The sequence below is a fragment of the Rhinopithecus bieti genome, unplaced genomic scaffold (genome assembly GCF_001698545.2).
Source record: "Rhinopithecus bieti isolate Rb0 unplaced genomic scaffold, ASM169854v2 scaffold_641, whole genome shotgun sequence".
Taxonomy (NCBI): Eukaryota; Metazoa; Chordata; class Mammalia; order Primates; family Cercopithecidae; genus Rhinopithecus; species Rhinopithecus bieti.
In genome coordinates this window covers 1858446-1882724 of record NW_016803417.1, presented here as the reverse complement: position 1 = coordinate 1882724, position 24279 = coordinate 1858446, and the positions used below count along the sequence as shown (strand labels likewise).

At 47.5% G+C, this 24279-nt stretch overlaps 1 protein-coding gene across 1 annotated transcript in view; it reads left to right on the top strand.

Moving 5' to 3' along the window:
* Window positions 1–24279, top strand: part of SLC24A3 (solute carrier family 24 member 3) — a 448998-nt gene that overhangs the window by 228906 nt on the left and 195813 nt on the right. The window contains exon 2 of the mRNA XM_017883401.1: window positions 8222–8298. Within this exon, the coding sequence (XP_017738890.1) occupies window positions 8222–8298 (77 nt within the window). The remainder of the gene's footprint in view (window positions 1–8221; window positions 8299–24279) is intronic.

Below are 24279 nucleotides of genomic sequence, written 5' to 3'. Positions count from 1 at the left end.
TGCCTGAGGTTTGCTTGACCTCGTTGAGTGTAAGCATGCATTGAATGTCTCCAAAACATTTCCAAAGACTAAATATTTAGAAAATTAAGTTATGCATTTATGTACTTTCACACAGATTCTTCTGTGGATAATTTTGTTCAGTGGCCTTTTAGTTATGACAGATGTGTTAATTGCCTCAACCAACACTTATTAAGTGATTTGTGTGCCAGATATTTTGTTAGATACCAGGGCTACAGAGAAGAATAAGTATCCTACAACCTTAACCTCCCTCCCCCAGTCTATTGGAGAAGAGAGAAAACAACCAAAAATTGCTGCAAGGCAAGACCTGACATGCAAAAGGCTATAGGGATGCCAAGGAGCAAGGACCATGTGCATTTCTTACAAGGAGTTAGGATATGCTGGGTAACAAACAGCTCCCAAAGATCAGTGGCTACCAAATATAACAATGTTATTTTTACTCATGCTGCATGCACAAAATGCATGTATTGGGGGTTGGGGATTCTGGTATCAGTCACTCAGCAATCCAGGCTGACGGGAGATGCACATTGCATCCTGATGTATTTTTCAAGAAATGCTGAGACAAGAAAATGCAAAATGGTGAGCCAGGCACTGGTTTGAAAGCCACATGCAATCCACATCATTTTGCTCACATTTCACTAATCAAAGCAAGCTGCATGGCCTTAACCTAACTTTGAAAGGGATGTAGCAGTACTCCTCCTAGTCTCTGGAACAATGAGAAATGGGGCATTGCCACCAGAGTTGGGATCTAGTAGTTGGGAGTTTGACTGAGCTGTCCCTCCCAATGCCATTTCTCAGCCAATAAGTCTGTCTTGTGTTTATACAAAACCACCTCCTGAGAGAAAGTCCCTCTGCTTCAGTCACACTTGGTATTTGTTGTCCTCTTTCATGTATCCCAGCCTGGTGGGTGCTGATGACAGAGAGAGAAACAACAGGGCTCCTGTCCTCAGGGAACTGAGCTCATGGTGCCACTGAGTCCATGGTACACATGGACAAGCAAATGCCTACAGTGTGGTTGGAAAATAATTTGATGAGCACTGGGACAATGTGATGGGGCCACAGAAAGAGAGGCAGGAAAGGTTTTGTGAGAGGCAGAGGAGGTACCGCACCCGGAAAACAAAGTTTTTACAATGCCCCAGGAAAAGTGGGAGCAACAGGCTTTACTAAGACAGATGAAAGCATCTGAAACAGAAGCTTGAAGCCACTCATCACTGCAGGGGGAAGCTGGGTAGCATCCAGACCGCCATTTTTTGGTGCAATTCCTTACAGACTAATCCATCAAGCTGCAATGAGTATTTTGTCAAGAGCAGGTCACTGGGATGGCAGACTGGTGTTCTGATGGCTGCAGCAGCCCATGTTCCTTTTGCTCAGACATGTTAAGGGAGCCAGGCTTTTTAGGATGTGTTAATCTTCATTTTGGGCTGCTCCATTTGATCAACATTTGGTGAATATGTCTAAAGATGGAATGAATGTTCCTGCTGCATTTTTTTCAAGCAAAGGAGAAAAGACTCTGCCTCTGCGAACCTCCATTTAGACTTATCAAACTCGGGCCTCATGAAAGCAGCCAGGAGGGAGAAGCAGGGAAGCTGATTGCTGTTGCCTTGGTAAGGGGAATCCACTCCACTCAGGTCCCTGTGGTTTCCATGGGAACAGCACTGCTTGTTTCTGCAGGCCCCCAGGGCTGGCCAGATGCACTGAAAGGAAAATTGGGGGATGAAAGAGAGGAGCAGAAAGAAACTTTGAGGACCTTGAAGGTATTTGGGGAATGACTCTCAGCTGGATGAGGCTGCTCTGTTCTCCCTGCATAGGTAGCTGCTCTTAACAGGCCACGTGGGCCACGTGGCCCCAACAGGCTGAGTACCGGAAGCACCTACCTAGAGGCACATGCAGCTGTCATGGACTAACCACCATCCAGAGAAACAGATGCCAATGCAAGGAAGGAAGGAACTGGCAATATGTGGATTTCAACATCAAGGCCAGAGATGAATGTGCCCTCTACCCACACCAGGCCAGCATGTCGTTGTTATAATTTAGAATATTGATATGTGACCCCAAGAAGCACGGCGGTAGGTATTTCACATTCACTATCTGCACTCTTCATAACAACTCTGCAGGGATGACATCAACACACCCATCTACAAATGAAGGAAATGAGGCCCCGTGTGGCACAGAAGAAGATCTGGACCTGAGTCTGATTCCCCACTGTGGGATCTTATGCAAAATCTAACTGATCACCCAAGGAAAATGTTAGTTCCCAAATTCAACAAGCATCCTAGCTCAATCTTTAAAAAACGCACTGAGTACTTTTGGATTTGGCGCAAGGACACACACCTGGAGAGGGTGGCATCAGCACCAGCCATCAGCTGTGGGAGGCACTAGAGGTCCCACATTGTCTTACCTCTTGTTCCAGAAGTGAAGCAACTGAGGCCAAGAAGCATTTGGCAGAGCCTTCCAGTCCAGTGCACCACACTGTCTGCATACTTTTCTTGGAAAGCTGCAGCTATTCAGAAAAGCGCATGCCCCACCCACACCTGCAAGGCACTGGAGTGGGTCGCCAATTGAAGGGCTGTTGCAGTCTCCAGGAGGCAAGCACAGCTGCTGTTGCGACTCTTTTCTTGAACCACTGGGTCAACTGGGCAGAGTGGATTTACCCCATCCATGCCCGAGGTCTGTTCTCAGTTCTTCATCCCACTGAGACTTATCAGGCATCTGCTGTGTGCACTGCAGTGTGCTGTGTTTGGACCAGAGGGAATGGGAAGAAGGATCCTCAGAGGCCATTTTTCAGATGGTCAAAAGGCAAATTGAGGCCCAGAGAGATGAAATGACAGGTGACCAAAGCCACACTTTGGGCATGTTGGCATTGAGCCTCAGATTTCCAGATTCCCAATTGAGGACACTTTTCTTGACTCCAGGCTGATCCCTTCCTTAGGAAGACTAAACACTGCAACACCAAATTACTTTAGAACCACAGCAAGGCAACACTGAGTGAAATAGCGATGTTAATAGTAGGCTGTGTACATAACACACACATAGGAGCTGACAGAGATCAATGAGAAGTCTTATGGCCTCCCTAAACGAAGCTGCTTTGCCAATGGGTCTCTAGAATAGGATTCTTCCTGATTTACATTCTGTTCTACAGGGTCATCTGGCAATGAATGCCCTTTGCAGATTAGTCAAAGAAGCTTCTAACATGGTGGAATTGGTTGTGTAATATAAGAACATGTTACAACCCTAAGTCTTAACATTGGGGTCCTACCATGCTAGATTCAGAATGCAAGTCTTAATGACAGTTTATCCTGATTTTATGCTTGTGCAGAGGGACTCCCTTCTGCCACCTCCACCCCATGCCCCACTGCTGTGTGCTGAAGCTAATTATGTGTATGTAAGTTATGGTTTCTCCTTTCCTGGACATAAGATACCTTGCATCTCCTCTTCAGTTCTTTCCTCTTCAGCAAAGGAGGCTTGGGAGATGCTGTGGACTGAGTGTTTGTTCCCACTTCCCAGATTCATATGTTGAAGCCCTAACCCCCAAAATGATGGTATTTGGAGATGGGACCTTTGGGAGGTCATTAGGGTCAGATAAAGGTGTAAGAGTGGGACTCCGATGATGGGATTAGTGTCCAAATAAGAGAATGAAGAGACCAGAGGTTATTCGTACCATGACATGTCGATACTGCAAAGAAGAAGGTGGCCTCTGCCAGCCAGAAGACAGCCCTCACCAGAACCCAACCATACTGGCACCTTTATCTCAGACTTCTAGCCTCCAGAGCTGTGAGAGAGAAATGTCTGTTGGTTAAGCCCCCAAGTCTACGGTATTCTGTTGTATCAGGCTAGGGCAGACACGGGCATTCCTACACACAGACATGTGGATGGTTTCTTGATATATCACCTGTGACTCTTTCTAGGGCCTTCTCTAGCCCTGGAAGCATGCTTGGCTTGGCCAGTGCAGGGCTCAGCAGAAGTATTGAAGAGTTAGTGCCTTTGGGACAGCCCTAAACAGTGACAGACAGGCATCAGTGAACGGAGCCCCCCACCCTACTGCTGACCTGGCAGTAGACAACTCTGAGACCTGCTTTCCTCTGTCTCCCAGCAAGCTTGAGGCCACTCTGCCAGCCCCTTCCCCTCCCTGCCTCATCTCTCCACCCTGCTCCCGATGCTTCCTGGGATCACCTCCCAAACATACTGCTGTCATTCAAATCTTTCTCTCAGGGTCTGCTCTTGAGGGCCCCAGTCTAAGGCATGGGCATTTGGAACCTATGAGGGAAGACTCACTTCTTGCAGGGCAGGAGAGGAGGGCTTAGCTCAATTTTTAGATGAAATCTCTCCTTGTGACTTTTTTTTTCAAATGATAATGCATGTATAAAAGGGAAAATAAAATACATGTAGTATTCTTTGTAAGTTGTGAATGAGTCCTTTGAAACCATTTTTCCAATTTCGTTATTTTCCTGATACGTGTTTCCTGAGAGGAGCTGTAATGAAAAAGTGGTCAGAGTGGTTGGATGTCAGGTGAAGTTTGTTAGGTGAGTATTTAACCTGGCCATTCTTTCCACATTGCTATTGGCCACCAAATAAGACTTTTTATTGTTCTTGAAGAACGGTGATTCAATACCCTGAGACTGACTGTCCTCTGCCTTCCCCACCCTGACCCTGGAGCTCCCACCTTCCACCGACATTCAACTCGGTGAGGAGGCCCACAGTGCCGGCCGCTCCATTCACAGGCTCTGCCACGGACTGTGCCAAACTGGAGGCTCTCATTGCCCCATGGAGAATTTTCACACACTTCCTCATGGCCAGCTGTGACTGCTGACGGGGGGCGCACTTTTGATAGAGGAGCTCCCAACTGGGCATGGATCAGAGAGCAGGCCCTGGAGAGCAGACCAAGATCAGGTCACTGGTAAGCTGCCCACTGCCTGAAGGGAGGGAAGAGAGGGTTGCTGAGCCTCCAAGGAAGGAGGACCCTGAAGAAGCTCCTGTGGTTTCTCCTTGGCTCACCCCTGCCTGGCCAGAACTTTGGGCAGCTTCTAGATGGACTGCCCTGAGCCAGCACGGGGCCCTTTGGGTCCTGCCCCATCCAGGGCTAAGCCTCCAGTGTGTCTTCCCCAGGGGCCCAGCTGGGGCCACCATGTGGGCTGGCATGGAGACCCCTGACAAGAAACCACCTCCACCAGAGAGCCAGGCCCAGTGGGATCCATGTATCCGCGTTGCTTCATTCAGCCAATTGATATTCATGTTATGGAGAACTGAAAATCAGAATGCCTGGATTCAGAACCCGAGCCTGTCACTTACTGAAGTGGTGCCCTTGGTGGAACAGGTGCGCTCCCTGGCCCTCGGTGGCCTCATGCATGGGGCGTCAGTGAGGCAGGAGAACGGAGCTGGGCTGGAGAGAACCCAGTGCAGACGCAGATGATGCTCATGGGGTGCCTTTCACTCCCTTCCTGTGCTCCCTCCGTCCCTTATTATTGATCGCGGAGGAAGCTTGTGAGGCAGGAAGTAAAGAGGTAACTGGATGCCACATACCTGTACCCCCTCTACCCCTCATTGATGATTGGGGACCTCAAGCGGTTTCCACGTGTGATTCTTTTGCTTGGCACTGCCCCAGGGCATATGACTGGCTTGTTTCCCGTGGGTGATGGCTGTTGTGATTGATAAATTAACTCAGCATCCCATCTCTAGCTTCCAGCTCTGGGACTAAGAGAACAATAGGAGAGGTGACCTTTGAACCCTAGGACCGGCGAGTGCCAAAACACCCTGTGGCAGCTACACTGAAAAATGCAAAGATAAAAAAAAAGCCCATTGCTTCCCCTCCAGGAGTATGGCAGCTGAATGAAGATCAGATCAAATCCTCTTTTGGGAGGAGGTCACGGAAGGAAGAGGTCAGAGGGCAGAATGAAATTGCAGATCCATGCAGGAGAGGGGTGGCATGTGTGAGGGGCATCTCCAGCCCTGGGTTTGCCGGGTGTGCAGCCCTATTCCCACTTCCCAGCCATGGAACCCAAGCATGTTGTCCCATCTGTCTTCCCCTTGGGTTCCTCATGTGCAGAATTGGAATAATAACCTGCTTGTGAGGATAAGATGGGATCACAGGGGCAAAGTGCAAAGTACAAGGCTTGCCGGGAGCAGGTGCTCAATAAATGCTCGCTGTTGTCATCCCTCTACCCCTCACATTAATTTCCAGATCGTGGCTTCATTTTGGTCCCCAAGGGAAACTCCTCCAGGCTTCTCCCAGTTTATTTATTCATTGGTCAGTGGGGCGCCGTGCAGCCTGTTTAGAGCAACTTCAGCTTAGAAAAATCCTTGCATAATCTTGACATTCCTGTCTTTTCTTGTCTCCTTTTTATATTTAAAGGACCACACAAAACTAGAGAGTGTGATTAGCTGGACATACACAAAACTAGAGAGTGTGATTAGCTGGACATTTAGATCTTGCTTTCTAAAAACAAAAAACAACTTTATTGAGATATTACTGACATATAAAAATTGTATATGCTTAAGGTATACAACTCGAGCTTTTGATATGCAGATGCATTGTGAAATGTTAACCACATTTCAGTTCCTTAACATATCCATTACCTCTACATAGTTACCATTTATGTGTGTGTGTGTGTGTGTTTGTGTGTGTGTGTGGTGACAAGATTTAGATCCACCCTCTTTGCAAGTTTCAAGTATATAATGTAGTATTTTTAACTCTCCCCCACTTGCTGTACATTGGAAGGTGAGCCTTGCTTTATATACTAAATATACCCTTTGGCCCAAACACCTCATGTGGCTCCAACCCAAGACCTGCACAATGCCTTAAGCAATGCTGCCTTGGATGCAGAGAGCAGAGCCTTTTCGAGCAGTGACCAATGGCTTGTGTCTTGCACAAATCCTCTGGGCAAGCCAGGGGTCGCCAGCAGAATTGGGCCTGGGTGTCTCAGAGGTTTTCCACTCACTCCTTAGCACCACTGTCTTTGTCTCTTCTCCCCTTCCTGGCTGCACTGCCTCTCTCATGCACAGTGCATCCTGGAGTCACCTCCCAGATAAACCACATACCTCCACATCCTTGTCGGAGGGTCTGCTTTTAGGGGAATCCAAAATAAGACAAGAGGCAAGCAACTAACATCTAGCACATCCTCCCCCATCAAATGGTGGTGGTTTCTCTAAGAACTCACTAGAGAAAGACTTGGAGACCTCATCAAGCTCAGAGAAAAAGACTTCTTTCAACAGCCAGTGACGTCTGCCCATGTGGGGCTGTGGGTGGGGGTAGTGTGTGCTGCTCCTACCACGCCTGATGGGCACATCCTCCAGCAAAGGAGCCATGGATTCCTATCGGAGGGACCACAGGAGGCTTCATAAAGGAGAGGAGATGTGAGAACCTAGCCCAGAAAGTTGATTGGATTTTATGAGAGACAGGAGGCCCGGTCAGTGGTGGAGGACCTCCTTGGTCAGTTCACGGACTCCAGTTTTCATCTCATGGCAGAGAGGTTTTGGAACATTGAGAAGGCGTGAACATCCCTGTGGTTGGCATTCCAGTCCAGCCACAAATTGAGGTCAACTTAGAAAGGGGAGCAGTGGGAGGGAGCAGGGAGGGGGTTGTTCTAATAGCACACGGGGCCCACATGCTAAGCCAGGTCAGGCAAAGTGGAAAAGGAGCAAAATGAAGACCCACTTAGAGCAAGGGCCTCAAATCTGTCTGAGCCACAGACCCCTTTGATGATCCAATGAAGCCTACAGCCCCTGCTCAGAAAAGCAGTTTTCAGCGCGTGCATGCAGCAAAGTACATAAGGTTACACATGGAAACTGACTGTGTGGAAATGAAGCTGTCAAAATGTTAGAAAACAAATTTTCAACATAGTAGTTCACGTGCTTCCTCATTAACACTTTTAAATCGCAGGTGGTGACCTCACAACCACCATAAGATTGAAGCAGTGGGTGAGAGCTGCACAAGTATGATGGTATGACGTGTTATGAAAATATCTGTGGGGCCGAGTCCCAGGTTCTGCTAACACTACTGTGGTTGGTTGCCCACGTTCTTATCTGAAGGAAACACTCAATTCTGGTTGGTTTTGTGAACTTAAAGATGTAGGGTTTTTTCCTCATCCAAGTTCATGGACCCCATGTTAAAACCAAGACTCTAAAAAGGGGCTGGTAATGCTGTCCCAGACCTACAGCACTGAAAATGTGGTCACCTGTGCTGAGACGATTTTCTTTCTCTATTCTTTAGCCCTGCATGAATTCCCCAATGACATCTTCACCAACGAGGATAGAAGACAAGGCGCGGTGGTCCTCCATGTGCTCTGTGTAAGTACCCCTCTGTGCCTCTGCCTGGAGGGTCCATAGGCCAGGCCTAGGGGTGTGGGGTGAGGCACCTGAGGCCCCCAGTGGAGTCTCTCTGCCCTCCTGTTCACACGCCTGGTGGGGGTCCCCCGAGCCCTATAGGGGGCCATCACCAAATGGAGACGAAAGACTGTAGCTTTCGAAGGTGGAGCCATCGGTTATGCACTTTCCCTTCATGTTAGTGCCCAGAGTGTGGGCTCTAAAGTGAAACAGCCCCACTCTCCGTGACTTAACCCTACTCTCTGCTCAAACACCACCCTCTTGGGGGAGCCCTTTCCTAACCAGCCTTTCTGAAATGCCGCCTTATTTCCTCTTACCCTGCTTTGTTTTCCTCCATGCTACCTGCCATTGCATAGTTATTTGCTTTTCAACTTTTCACCCTCACTCACACGTAAGCCCCTGAGAACAGGGACTTGGTTTTGTACACGACGTCATTCCCAGACCCCTTCTTGGCATGTGGTAGGGACAGAACATTTGCTCACTGAGTGGATTCTATGTAATGTCATCTGGCACCATGTCTGACACATAGAAGGCGAACAAGAAAAGCTTGTTCTCTTCCCATCTGGCCTCTTACTGTCCACCACTGCCCTAGCATCTTCTGCCACAGAGCCTGTGGCTCTAAAGTCTGTGGTCCCCTTGTCCCCATTTGGAGGGTTTGGGGGAAGACATACATGTGACAATGTCTAAGGAGTGGACAGCTGTCCAGCAAGAAATCTCTGAGCCAAGTTCTGGACTAGGTACATTACTGCTCCCCCATCTCTGTGGCGTTCCCTCTCCCCCAGAATTCCCTCTCCCCTGAATTCTATTCTAGTTATTTACTGCTGTGGCACAAACTCCCCACGTGTAGTGGCATGCCCAGTCACTGTGTCGTTTTGCTTTGGGTTGTTTGTGGTGAGTGCTCAGAAGGAGCAGGGTGGGAATGCTGCTCCCCGGAATCCAGGGCCTCAGATGGACCGACTCCCGTGGCCGTGGCTGGGCCACTGGTCCTAAAGGGTTTCTCTCTCCCATGCCTGGTATGTGGAGTGGGATGGCTGAGGGACTGGCTCAGCTGTGGCTATTGAGAAGAACACCTACAGTGACCTCTACAGTGTGGCAGCCTCAGGCAGTCCAGAGAGCTCAGAAAAGGAGGGTGACTGAACCTTGAGGTCCCGCAGTGTAATTTCCACCGTTACAGTCACAGCCCACTGTGATTCAACAGAGGGGTCAGAGACCTTGCTTTCAACCCACAGCTGGAGCAGGTCAGCAGGCACAGCCTGGGCTCTGGAGTCAGAGCAGACATGGGCTTGAAGCCCACTTCTGCTGGCTTTGCTTTATGTGTCACTTCCGGGAGGACACTTGACCTCTTAAGACTCACAGGCCACCTCGATCTTGACTCCTTTTCTGGGTAAAATCAATCAACTCTTCAACTGGTCTCCCACTCCCCAAAAAGGGAGCATGAAAAGTCTCTTTTCTACAAGGACGTTCTCTAAAAATACCAAATGAATAAGGAGAGCCTTTGCAACTCCCCAGCCCTCCCTGCCTTTCAGGGAAGTTGCGTGCACTGAGCCATTAATATGGATGTCACCTTCGGCACCAAGGAGGCTACTCTGTCACAAGGCTGAGGAGCCCCAGGCACTGAGTTGGATCCGGAATTCCCTGGCAGACATTAGCATCCTGATGCTTTGACATCTGAGATATGAGATTTCCACTCTGGACCCAAACACTGGGTGCTTTCGGCCTCCTGAAGAGATGTTGTCGCCTGCAGCTGCGTGGCCCTTTCTCCCCACCTCCATCTCCCCTCTGGACTCACTGAGTCATCAACTGGAGGTGGAGGGGGTTCATTTTTCTTGCTCTTCACGAGCCCAGGATACCCAGGAAGGTTTCTGCTGTCTGTGGTAGTGCATTTCCAGGCTGGCATAAAGGCAACTTGGGCACAAATGCATACTATCCTCCTTAAACACTTCCCTAAGAGTGGGCATGAGCCTACAGGTTAGTACTTTGTAATCACTGGAATCCAGTGCCACTGTTAGCCCCTGCCCGGGGCTCTACACTTTAGAATCCACAGGGCAAGGAGTTCATGGACCAAGACCAGTGCCCACCCCTTCAAGATTATGTTCCAAGCACACAGAAGCCCAGAATTCTCCACCCAAATAGCCGTGAGCCTGCTGCCAAGGCCTGGGCACGTCTCCTCCCTGGCTCCACCTCTTGGAGGGAAGAGACCCAAGTGGGGCAAGCTTCAACACACAACATACATGACTGTAGTCCAGTGTGAGGCCAGGTGGGCAGAGCAGCAGGACAGAGACAAATATTAGGGTGGACCTGCTCGTGCCATCCCCAAGGCCCAAGACCAAATCTTGTTATCCTATCCACTAGAATACCAGCCCCCACCACCAGAATGTAAGCCCCAAGAAAGAAGCCCCTTCATACTGTGTCCAGTCATTGAATGCCTGGAGTCGCACAGTCACTTTTTGTTCAGGGCAAGAGTAAATTATTCCTTCTATCCCCTTTACCTTCCATGTTATGCGGCACATTTAAGATGCTCAGAAATTGTTAAACAAACATCACTGGATGTGAGAACTGCTGGAAGAGTAACATCTGGCATTTGACTGGCCAGCAGGAAACAGACGAATGCACGGCTCAAAGCTGCAAGAAGCGAAATATAGACTTCCTGCACTTGGCCATCTAGAAAGCATTTCTTGAGCCCCTGCAGAGTGGTGCTGGGCTGAGTCCTTCTAGATGCTCAGGACATGGCCTCACTCTGAAGGAACCTGCTGTCTTGTGAAGAGAACCACTTATGATCAGCACCTGCCATGCACTAAATGCTGGCGAGGGTCTATACAGCCTGCTATGCTGTGGGAGCTTAGAGGAGGCACCTCAGTGCTAGCAAGGTCAGGTGGTGGTGTTCTTGAAGAGTGGGCAGGCAGATTCCAAAGGAGCATGGAGAAAAGGGACTCCACACAGGAATGGGAAGCCTCGTGGTCAGAGACACAGAGAGGTGAGAGTCAGGGAGTCTAGAGAGAGCAGAAACCAAGGGTGTGGGTGGTGGAGAGTGAGCGAATGTAGCGTGGAGAGACCAGTGGGATCTCACATGGGAGGCACCACACGTGATTTAGCTGCTGCGTTGGAGTGGTGGGAGATTCTTGACCTCACCGTCCCTCCTTGCCTAGGGTTAGTGCTGCTTTAGCTCAGGCTTCACCAGAAGTGACCCAGAGTCATCTGCCCTATCGTCAGTTGAGAAAGACCCAGGCAGGACACAGAAAAAGGCTCAGGGCCATTTGGGCAGGTGATCCCAGAGTCCCAGGGTCCCTGGGGAATATCCAGGAGGGGATGTGGAGGACAGAACATCCCCAGGAGATTGTCTGTAGGCTCCTGAAGAGCTGGGACTGCCTTATCCAGGCAGGGGAGTGATGGCCTTCTGCTGGAGGGTCCCCGCGGGGTGTCCTGCCACCCCAGGCTTCCCCTGAGAGAAAGCCATAGGGCTGTCTTTTCCTGGGGTTCACTGCTCTTAGTCATGGATCTGGACCAGAGGGCCTAGTCCTTGCTGCTCCAGTTTGATCTGAAACCTGATCACACTCAGCATTGGCACCTACACTCAACCTGCCCCTTTTCACCTGGGTCCCACGAGTTTGCTTTGCTCCTGAGACTTGCAGCCTTCAGCCTCAGTTTGGGTAGAGCTGTGGCGACACAGATGGTTCTGACCCCTTGATACACTCTTTTAAACTTTGAATGACAAAGCTTGCATTTTTTTTTTTTTCCTCGTAGATACTTCCCTGTTTGTGTGTGTGCTTTGTAGAATCGAACACCTGAATCGTTCAACTTTCTGAATGTTCCCTTGGATTTTTCATGTTTCGTGTATTTCAAAAATCCCGAGCCTGAGAGTGCACTTTTTAAAAAGGTTTCTGTTCCTTCTGGCTGTTTGTCATGTATGGTTTCCTTACTAGTGGGGAAATTCATGATCTTGACAACTTTTTCAACAAAAGATAGCCCCAAGAAAACACTTGCCTTAGAACTCGCTTTACATCTGATCTTTTATATAACACTGAAACACTAAAAGCAGGATTTCCTGTCTGTGAGGAAATTTGCACCCTATAGATTCATTGAGGCTGCCCCAAGTAAAAGAAGAAGGCTGTGAATAATTTTCTAGAATTGTAGTTTGTTTGTGATTTATCAAGATCTTGTGAAATTTTGCTCATTATCCCCATGACACAAATAGCTGAATCTTGGAGATTATAAGCCAAGCTACACACTTCTCTTCCAGTAAGAGGTTTTAAATAATCAATATTTGGAATTCTTTCTTGAAGTTGGTGTGGGTGGCTGTCTATCTTTTAAGAGATCAAACTCCACAGCAGGAATACATACTCTCTGCATGCCCTGCCAGCTTTCAGAAGTATTCTTCCTAAGCTTTGAGCCTTGCTTTCCAATTTTTAATGTAATTCCTCTCTTCTGGCAGGCAGATATTTCTATATGCCTGTGTGTATGAGAGTAGAAGGTGTCACACATTTGAAAATGATTCTGTATCCCATACCAAGGCAAGCTCTTGTTAAGTGAGTCTGTTTAGTAGGAGGGCTGCTAATTAGTCCAGCAACCCAGACCTGTCAATAGATGTGCTGGGGAAAGACATATCAAGGAGAATATTTTTGATGTGCATCTTCAGTTTCTAAACCCTAGGCATGCCCTGAGATGTCCCGTAGGAAACTTGGGAATTCAGGCAGAGGGGACTTTTCCCTCCACTGAGCTGCTGGGGTTGCTGCCATCTGGACATCCTCAGGCTGCTCAGAGCAGCAAAAGGGATGTTCTGGCCACGTGGGAGGTCCCTGGCAATCTGCCTTAGGCCCCTTCTGTTTAGTGGTAGGGACTCCCTTGTGCACATCTCCATCTTCACACTCCTGTGTCCAGTGCCCATTAAGGGCTCATGTGTATTAAAGGAGATAGGCTCTCTACAGCGCGGGTCATTCCGGAATCCAAGAATCCAAGCAGGATTCTTGTGCTGAGCTGACCCCTCAAGCTGGCACTCCCTACAAGTGGAGGTTCTCCAACAATGAGGAAGAGGACCGTTAACATCACTCCTTTTGGTGTCCCCATGGTGAGGCTGTCCAGGGCATGATCTCAAGATTGGTGGTCTCCCCTGTCCCCCACCTCAACACCTGTCCACACTTCTTTCTTCCGCCCCTGGACCCAGGGAGTTTTATCTGGTCTGGGAATTGGGGAATCTCACTTATGAACTTACATCCAAATTCTCTCTTATTCCTAGATCAGCTTTTAAACTTAAGAATGTGCTTTCTGTCTCATAATCCCATGGTGACCTCCTTGCTCCCGAAAACTGCAGAGGAAGCTGATTGGCATTGGAGGGCGGCCTTTGGTACAGAAGTGATGAAAGTGATTGGAGTACTGGGGAAGGAGGGAGGCTAGTCACATCTTCTCCTCCCTCTGTCTTTGTAGTTTTCAGGTCCATTGTCTATTTCTGGATTTTGTGGTATTCCTAGCCTAGCAGAGTACCTCAGTGACCTGGACCATGTTCTCCTTCCCTCCTTCCCTCTTTGCCTCTGTCCCTCCCCACACAATCCCTATTCTCTCAGAAGAAGTGTGTCTCAGCCTCCACTCTGGCCCTGGCTCTAGCTGGTGTCACCTTTTGTGCACCTGCCCTGCTTCTTCAGTACCTCCCTGCACTGGTCAGTTTCCTAATTTATAGTCCCCAGAAGTCTCTAATTATTGGCCCAGCTCATACTTTTCCTGCCTGGCCATGGGGTGACCGTCCCCTATGGGTTGACTCCCCCTGGTTCAGGTCTTAACCAGTCAGTGTGACTGAATCATACAGGTTTCCTTAGGAGGCCTGGAGGGAGAGGAGTCTCAGCTCCACAACTCCACCCTCCCCTCCTCAGCAAGAGTGGAGACTGATGTGGATGTGTTCTTGAAGGAGCCTGAGGCTGGGACACCTCCTGGGAGAGTCCAGGTGCCAAGTGGAAAGGGGCCTCTTCCTCCCAGCTGACTGCTCCTCTTTTAGGCCTGGGGGAGGAGAGGGGGAGGAAGCTCTTCTTTCTGGAAGGAGCCTCACCAAATGGATGTCGTTTCCTGGGGTCTGAGGTCCTTCCAGTTATTTCTGCTGTTTAATTTTAATATCTGAAAGAATGATTTCCCTAGATACACTTTCCCAAGCCCAGATTGCTTTTGTTCAGAGCCAGAGAATAATGATGCAGTAGCCAGTTCTTAGGGGACGGAAGACCAGGGTCCCAGCAGGAGGTGCAGAAGGCCCCATCCCCAGCCCCCATCTCCTCCAGCATTTTGTATATTTAAGCCACCTCACTCCCAGGGGTATTTTTTTTTTTCCCTTTGGTCTTTCAAGGATGTCTTTTCACTTTTTTGGCCCTAAGACTCAACTTTTCCATCGCTGTCTATCAGACCTTCCCCCACTGTCCAATAGTCTAGATCTGTGCTTCTAACATGGTAGCCACTGGCCATAGAAGCTGTTGAGCACTTGAAATGTGGCTAGTGTGAATGAGGAGCTAACTTTTTTTTTTTAATTAACATAAGTGTAGATAGCCACATGTGTCTAGGAATCACCCTAGAAGGCCTAGCGATGAATTCTAATTCAGCAGCTTCCCTTCCTCGTTTATGTCATCAACTTGAAATCAAGAAGCAGAGGTGGCTGGAGAAAAGGTTGTCAGCAAAGAGACACTGCTGTTTTACTCAGTCCTCTCAAGGGCTGGCATGGCTTTAGCCATCCAAACAAGCAGGATGTATAGAAGGCACTGCCAGGCCACCAGGCTTACCAAAACAAGGGCAGGATGAGATGTTCTGGTAAGGAGGAAGGACACCCAAGTTAACAGTCAGAAAAACATGTATATGACCAACAAGCTTCCTGCTTTGGAACAAGTCCCAGAACTTCTCCTGACCTCAATATCCACATCAGTAAAGTGGGAACGCATGGTAGGTGCTCAATCAGTGTTTCGGTTTTCGATCTTCACCGTCTCTTCCCCCGCAAATGCCACCAAACGCAGCTCAGCTGTGCTTGCCAACCCCACCACAAAGCACCTCCTGTCACAGGGCCAGAGCCCAATCCTTTCAGATGCAGTTGTCCTCCTTGTGAGCAACAGGACATGGTGGCGCAGGAGGCCTCTCTGCAACTGGTGTTCCCGCCGTGCCCAGGGCTCCAGGAGAGGCTGCTCCTGCAGTTTTTTTTTTTTTTTGGTTTTGTTTTGTTTGTTTGTTTGTTTTGTTTTTTACTGAAAACACTAATCATATATATTTTGGGGTATAATGTGATGTTGCAATTACATTGCAGAATAAGCAAATCAGGCTAATTAATATATTTATCATCTCACATTCTTATTTACTTGTGATGAAAACATTTAAAATCTCTTTTAAATATTTTGAAAAACATTTTATTATTAACTATAAAATAGAAAAGGGGAAGTGAAATTGTCTACTAATGACATGATCTTGTATGTGGAAACCCTTAAAAACGCTACCAAAAGACTGTTAGAACTGATGAACAAATTCAGTATAAAGTTGCAGGGTACAAAATCAACATACAAAAATCGATAGCATTTCTGTACACTAAAAACAAACTATCTTCAGAAGAAATTAAGAAAACAAATTCATCTACCATGGGATTAAAAATAAAATAGGAGTACATTTAAACCAGGGGGGTTTAAAATTTCAGGAGACCTACATGATCTGGTCAGAAAGGTCCCAGCAACAACTCACTTTTAGGGCAGACGTGTTTAGTTAAGGGATTTTATTCTGGAAGAGAAAAATCATTAGAATAGCTTGTGGAATTTGCTGTTTACTCTTGGAAAAGTGCTGAGCATGTCCTTAATTTGTCAGTGTCAACACAAAGCTAAAACTGGTGTCCAGAGAGGATTAGCACAAAGAGAGTAAATTATGTTTCCATACATCAGTGATTTAAATCACTGCCTCATCCCCTTGGTCATGAAACTTAATTCAGAAGGCCCGGGTCTAATCATTCAGCCCCACAGGCCCCACGGCTTGCTGGTGGGTTGATACCCTAGGACCTGAGCTGGATATAAAGCATGACGGTTTAGAGCATACGCCCTTGCAGTGAAACCCATCTGAGTTGTAGTCCTGAATTTTCCACTTTAGCGTGTAGCCATGGGAAAGCTGTTTTGCCTTCCTGAGCCTCAGTTTCCTCATCTGTCACTGGAGATAAACACAACACCCCCCTCATCAGGCTGCCTTGAGGAACACATGAAAACAGGTGGATGAAGCTCTTGGCAGAGTGTCTGGCACTTAGTAGACCATACCCTACCTGTCCCCCCTCTTAGATCTTGCTACCTGTGCATGCCCACCCAACTTTCAAGTTCTAGCCCCTGCAACTCTGGGCATTTTCTGGACCCCCATATCCTATTCTACCTGAATATTAGACAGACAAGAAGTGCCAGGAAATCAGCATCCTCGAGTAGAAGGCCTCAGACAGACAGGGGATTGGTGGTGGATTAATGCCTGTTCCCTCTTGCTTCAGCTGGGCTAATGGAAATGCATGTTCTAGCCTGCCCCCCAAAGTACCCCCAAAGGAATAAGCCCTCCCTGCCTGCCCCAGTGCCCCACTTGGTAACACGCCTTTATTAGCTGCTCTTCCTGCCCTGACTCACTTCCCTGCTCCTCTCCTGAAACTTCCTGGGATCCAAATTAAATGACATGCACTGAAATGGAGCTGCTTCTGAGGCACAGCCTCCATAGATGTCAACTACCATTATTATTATGCAAAACCCACGAAGACTTCAGGACATGCAGAATCAGGATATCAACAATCCTAGTTGATTTGCAACCAGTTTGGTTAATGTCTTGAGCCTGGGCAAAATAGAAAGATGTTTGGGGAATGAGCTTTGAAGTAGACAATTTCCAATTTGATTTTATGGTGGCACCAAATGGTGATAGGGGAGACATAATTTTGTGTTTTAGCTCATCCCTGCCCTGCAATAGAGAGCTTATGCACATTGCTTAGATACCAAATGTTTACATGTGGAGATTAGATACATGCAGCCTGCTGTATGCTCCTCTTCATCTTATTTGTTTATTACTTGATCCACCTGTCCCCCACTTCATGTATTTCCTTTTTATATATTTATTTTTACAGTAAATAAGCTTTATTTATTTGTTCTTCTGGGCTGACATTGCAGCAGTCACAGATCTGCATAACACAGTTATGTGTTGACTATGTCTACAATTTACAGGAGTATTTTTTCCTCTGAAAAACATAAGTACAAAAGCTAAGTAAATAATGAGGTACTACTATTTGGAATGATCATATGTCATAACTTAAAGAACTGGTCTTAGCAAATATTCAGCAAATCGATCTGGATAAAATAGCCAACCAATTGCTCTAATTTATCAGGACAGACTCCATGTTGGTGTTCAATGGTTTTGTCTCTTTGTCAATAGTTTTCTGACAATTTTGTACCTGGGAAAACTGCAGAACAAGACCTGCTGCTTATCATGACGTGAGACTTCAGCATACACAAAGTGGGAGCTTTGTTTTTATACCATCCTTCCTCTTTCTCTCTCGAGCCAGCCCCCCTTATATAATAGAGACTCCAGATAGGGGTTTGAAGCTTAACAAGAACCCTGATCTTACAGCAGAGAAGTTGCCCTGTCCCAGGAACCTGGTACAGTATGTTCTGTAGTCAGTGTCTTGAGGAGTCACTTCCTCCTGAGGATCCACACCAGAAGAGCTATGGGAGCCAAGACAGCTGTCTCAGGCTGACTCCCCCGGAAGCCAACCCTCAGACAAGGAGGCCAGGGCAGGGACTTCGTTTGGAGGATGGTCCCAGGAAGCCCACTATGGGGCGTGAGGCAGAGAAGGAAGGCAGCCCCGAGGGTCTGTGGGAGAGCCAGCGACCTCTGGGGAGAAGGAAGCTGGAGCTTCATCCCACTGGGGAACTGGCAGGTCATGGAGAACATCCACAGCTGATGATCCCAAGCAGGGCAGAGGAGGAGGGGCATTTATCCACCAGCTCCTGTCTATCGTCTGTCCAGGGCTACTTACGGGTCCCAGACTCATAGCATTTCCAGTTGGCCCCACCAAAGCCCTTGCACAAATGGACGTCGTGGGGTTAACATACTCAGAAAGTGAGTGGCCGAGGACGAGGATGGGCACCGACAGTGCCTGTGACAACACACACCAGGCCCCACCCAGCTGGGCCACGAAAAGAGGGGTAGACTTGCACCTGTGCCCACCTCTGGGCTTCAGCTGAAGCTCCCGGCCTGCAGACTCCCCCTGAGTCTTCTCCTCAACCCCACATCCCACAGGCACGGCTGTGCAGTGAGGATTCGGATGCCGCATGAGGGTCCTCTGGGAGTCTCCTGAGGCAGGTGGCTCTGGCAGATTCTCCTTGAGTTTCTGCAGTTCTTCTGAACGAACTTGGAGGTAGGGGAGTGGGAGAGGATGCCCTGCCTCTCATCCAGCTACCCAGCTTCGACATTCCACCTGGAATGGTCACACCCTCCGTAGGTGTGCTGTGTCACCCTGCTGCCCCTCTCCCCGACAGCTTTTCTTTCTATTCAGCCCGCATGTTTCCCTTCCTACCCGCTGAGCCATGAAGAGCAAGCATCTTGACTGGTCCCAAAGCACACTTGTTCTCTTCAGTGCATTTCCACCAGTGCTGGCTCTGATTTTGGACTTCACAAGTCCTGTTGGCCCTCCCACCACTTCCCAGGATTAGTGTGGCGGTCAAGAGTGCAAGCCCTGGCTATGCCACGTACTGCCTGTGTGACCTCTAATATTCTGGACCTCAATGTCTCCATCTGTGTATATGGATGAGGCTAGCACCTACCTCATGGAGATAAAGACGATGAAGTGTGTAACATGTTTAATCTAGTGCCCCGCTCGCAATAAGCACAAGGAAATGTTAGCTCTTATATTATTTTCATCTCTTCTATGCTGGATCAGGCTATGGTCACTTTTTGTGCAGAAAGTGACCATCTAATTGACCTGCTTGGATTCAATCTGTTCTCTTCCAATCAAAATTTAGCTCTACCAACACCAGATCAACCTCTTGAGAGCGACGTCCAGGTCGCAACTTTGCTCGGAACTACCCTTCCTCCTTCTCCCCCACTATCAGAGGGTCCACATGGCACGGTGAGGAGAGTGGGTTTTTAGAGTTAGACTTCCTGGGTTCAAACCCCAGCCTCACCACTTTTTAGGTACATACTACCTAAAGTAAGAGTATAAGTTATTCTCTTTCTCTGTATCTTGGTTTTTCTATAAAATGAGGATAATGACAGTATCTACTTCATGGGGCTCTCTGCATGAGAATTAATCAATCCATGCCAAATGCTTTGAGCACAGCAGGGCATTTAGTAAGGACTCAGTAATTGTTGGCCATTGTCGTTATTGTTATTTCAGTAAGCCCATAATCCATGTGACGACTATTTTTGCAGTTTTGCTTTTCTCTTCTCATAAACCCCATGTATCATGGTCTAGCAAAAATTGATTATTCACCACCCACCAAGAAATCCGAGGGCCTTCCTGCTCCCAGTTCCTGCCTAGGCCTCCAAAACCTTTGGTCTCCCTGAAATTCAACTACAAAGTCCAGCTAGAAGTTATTGCCTCCTTGAAGCTTTCTTTTACGTCCTATAAGGAAGAGTGGGATTTTACACTAGCACAGATCTCCCTCTACTCTAAATTCCCACTTTCCTTTGTTGCTTTCTTGTGCCATGTCCTTCCCCTCTTCCCAGAATGATGTTGGAGACCTGGGACCATGCCTTAGTCATCTTTATGTCCTCATCATGCCCAGCATGGCACCTTGTATGGAAGAAGTACTCACTGAATGTGTAGTGTGAGGGTGAATGAATGAATGAACTGTGCTTAAGATCTTGGTGGCTGAGTATAGGGTCTGTCCACTAAGCTGGTAAGTGAATGATTTAGCTGTGGTTTCATAAGGGTCTGGGGGTTTCATCAGTCCTAAGTATAATAAGATGAGCTTTAGGGGGCCAGACCTTCTTAAGAGATGTGGACTAAGTTAAATACTCAGGAAACCCCTGCTCATGAGGCAGGAGAGAGCAAGCTGAAGTAAGAACACACAAGTCTCTTATGCTAGTGGCATGCCCTTTCTCTCCAAGAGGTACAGATAGCTTGGGCATTGCAAAGATCCAGGGACAGCAGAGACCCTGCCCTGCAAAGACATGTGCATTTCACAGTTTAACAGTGACTCAGAGCCCTTTCTGAACGTTTGCACAAAGACAGAGTGTCTAAACAAACATCATCATTACTGAGGATCACAATGTTCTCCAACTTTTATTGAATTAAATTCTTTCCCTAAAGGATTGGTCTCTATCTACTGAGATATTATTTCAGCAGTCAAATTCACTGTCCCACATATGAAAGGTACCCAAACATGTCACCAACTAAGGGTGGCTGGAGTGAAGTTTGTAAATGTGACTTTGGTTTTCTAACCCCATTCAGCCTGAGAGGCAGCTACCAGAAAGTAAGCAGTCCTGTTTGTCCCCGGCTCCAAGATGTCACCTAGTAAGTACCCAGGAGTCCAAGCTCTTTAAGACCCCTTTGTTTCCCCGATATTCTAAATCCTTTTTTGTCCTCTTTAAAGGCTCCTGAAAATTCTCCCAAGCTGTTCCCATTTCTGGTGCTTCTTTGTTCTCATAGTTTAAAGAAACTCAAGGGTCCCAAAGATAACTTGCCCTTTCAGTTTGAACAACTTATTGAGGAATTTGGAACCAGATCTCAAAGTGCTGGTTTAGGGAACATTTGTAATAAACTGTCAGCCATCAACCCTCCCACTCGCCATAAGCTGGGGACACAGGTTGGTGCCCATTTTCCCATCTCTTTACCTTTGGTGCCCTTAACCCATCCTTATTTCCTAAGATGCTTCACCATTTCTCCCAAGAATCCCAGAAGCTATTTGCAAATAGATTTTTTGATGACATGTCCTTTTACTTGGAAATCGCCAAGCACGTAGGAAAATTAGGTCTACACGTGGCCCTCACTATTGGGACTTTGGTTTGGATGCTTTTTTTTTTTTTTTTTTTTTTTGAGACAGAGCCTTGCTCTGTCGCCCGGGCTGGAGTACAGTGGCCGGATCTCAGCTCACTGCAAGCTCCGCCTCCTGGGTTTACGCCATTCTCCTGCCTCAGCCTCCCGAGTAGCTGGGACTATAGGCGCCCACCACTTCGCCTGGCTAGTTTTTTGTATTTTTTAGTAGAGACGGGGTTTCACCGTGTTAGCCAGGATGGTCTCGATCTCCTGACCTCGTGATCCGCCCGTCTCGGCCTCCCAAAGTGCTGGGATTACAGGCTTGAGCCACCGCGCCCGGCCTGGTTTGGATGCTTTTTACTGATTCTCATGATGTATTCTGAGAATACTGAAAGATTCCCTGCTGCTTGCCTGTGAGTGGATTCCAAAGGCAGTCATGAAACCTGCCTTTTCAGCTATTTCATTAGCACTGTGATTGCTACTGTTTTATGCACCAAGGTAGAAGCCTGAGGATTTATTTTTTCCCCATATTGAACTTGTTCCAGCTGTCTTTTCCTCTGTACTGTGGACCACAGAAATTAGGCAGAGGGGTATTTTTGGCAGTTAGCGTAATGCTTTTTGCCATCGGAAGCTTTCATGGGACCAGTAGTTTGACTGTTTGTGGGCCTCTCATTCTCTCCTGGACACAAGCCTAAATTCATTTGACTTCATGCCTTTGGTTTTTCAAAGTTAGTTTGGGGCGAGACCCATTACTCTTCTTTATAGAGGGCCAACCCTGGAGGATACTTATATCCCCTTGCTCAGATCTCAGTGCACGCATTACACACACACAATATATATTTATGGTACTCCAACTCTTTCGTAAAATATAATAGACACTAATTTTTAACATATTAGGCACAGCTATTTAAAGTGTGATTCTGGATAAATAAATGTACATTTGTATGCACGTGACATATGCATGTATGTGTGTATATATGTGTGTGTATATATGTATACACACACACACATATAAATTTGTGTCTCCCATGGCAACCCATACAACACTTCTTGGGTTTACATGGAGTCTGAATGCAGTTTCAAATGGAGCTATGAGGTTTTAAAAGACAAGATTGTTTCATTCTCCTTGCAAACCTGTTCATCTCTTAGCTGTGCCATGTCAATAATTGTCACCACCATGCATTGAGCTGCACATGCTGGAATCCTAGAAATCAACTTTGATTTCTCTTTCTGTAACCCCACCCATCAGTGAGGTCTGGCCACTTTCAACCTGGGTCTCCATCCTATCTCCTTCTCTCCTCTCTCCGTCTCCACAGGCATGGCCCTTGATCAGGCCACTGCCCATGGCAAGAGCTCATGGATCTCACCCTCACATTCACCCTCACATTCATATTCCATGTGATACTTTAGAAACATACATGAGGATCAAGACTGCACAATCTGGTCCCAACTATCTTTCCAAGTTCATCCCCTCCTCCCCTCTACCCTCATGGCACTTGGGCCTCAGACCTTCCTCCTATTTGTCAGATAATCCAGGCTCATCTCATCCTAGGTACCTGGCTGAGTACAGCCCCTTTTTTTGATATCACTCTGACCTTACGCCCTGCTGCCTGTGCCGTTTGTTATACACGTCCCAGTTCGTACTTGCGTGTGAACCCTCACCAACAGCCTGCCACCTGAAAATTTGATTCCACTCTTTGCTCTGCTGGCAAATGAATCTGACCTTTCTATACCAAAAATGGCAAGAATTGAATCTTCTTGTCTCCCTTCCTATAGTAGATAGACTGTAGAGTAGATAGACTGAGTCAGCTCAGAGAGGAATTTGTTCAAACTAAAAAGGGCTCAGCATGACTAAAGAGATGGACTGACTGTCATTCCTTATAAAACCAGCTGGCATTTATTTATTTATTTATTTATTTATTTATTTTAAAAAAGATTGTTGAAGAGGAAGTAAAAACCTTCTCTGTGAATGTATTCATATATACTTGATTCAGTGATGGCGTTGGCGTGGAGACACAGCATGAAAGGGGAAGGAAATGGGTTTCCTGCACTGTAAGACATGGGCAGAGACTTTTGTTTTCTACTGTGATCCCTCTAATAACACGACATAGAGAAACCATACTCACTGGGCAGCAACAGAATCACCGTGCTACTCTGAGTGTCTTGAAATGAACTGAGTGCCGAGGGCCTCTCTCTCTTTGTCTTTTGGGGGAAGGTGGTGATGGAACTGGTTCAGTGGTTAAAGGACGGAGAGTCTGGATGGGTGAGGATGTCAGTAGCAACAACTTGTTGATTTCCATGATAGCTCAATGGTGGCGGGTCATTCTGTCACAGAGCCACCACTGACCAGCTCTACGACCTTGAATATGTCACTTGCCCTTCAGGGTTTTGGCTTCTTCATCTTTAGAATGAGGAAAAGCTTCTTAAGGTCCAGCCTAAAGGTTCTCAAGGTCCAAGATCTATGATTTATATAGTGAAAGAGGAAGGAGCTCCTGGGTGACCTGAAGCATCCATCCCTAGACAGCAGGGACGTTGTCTGATTCCCCAGAATGCAACCACTTCTGATGAGCTTGAAGTTCCAGGAAACAACAGAAGGCTTGATACTGCCTGATGAAAAGTCCCTAGACAGTAGCTGCTAGCTTGAGCACTGGGGTCTAATCAGGCACTCCAGGGAAAAAGGCTCCATACCTACCTGTCCTGAGTAAACAGGTATGGCTCCATGCCCTGGGGTTAGACAGAGTCATGTACCAGTGCGGGTGGAACAAAGGCCCATAGCTGCTCCATAGAAGGAATAGGACTCTATCACAAATAAGAGCCATTGTCCTCAAGATAATAATCTTAAAGGTAAGGGCAAGACGCTAGCCAGCGCCTGACTTAGGTTGGCTGTGGTTCAGCCTGTCCGTGTGCTGTAGTCATGCCAATTCTGAACCTGTCCACATGCATCAGGATGGGAGCTGAGCAGAAAGGCCCTCTGATGTTTATTGCTGCTCTGCTGTAAGCCCAGCCACCAGGTTAACAGG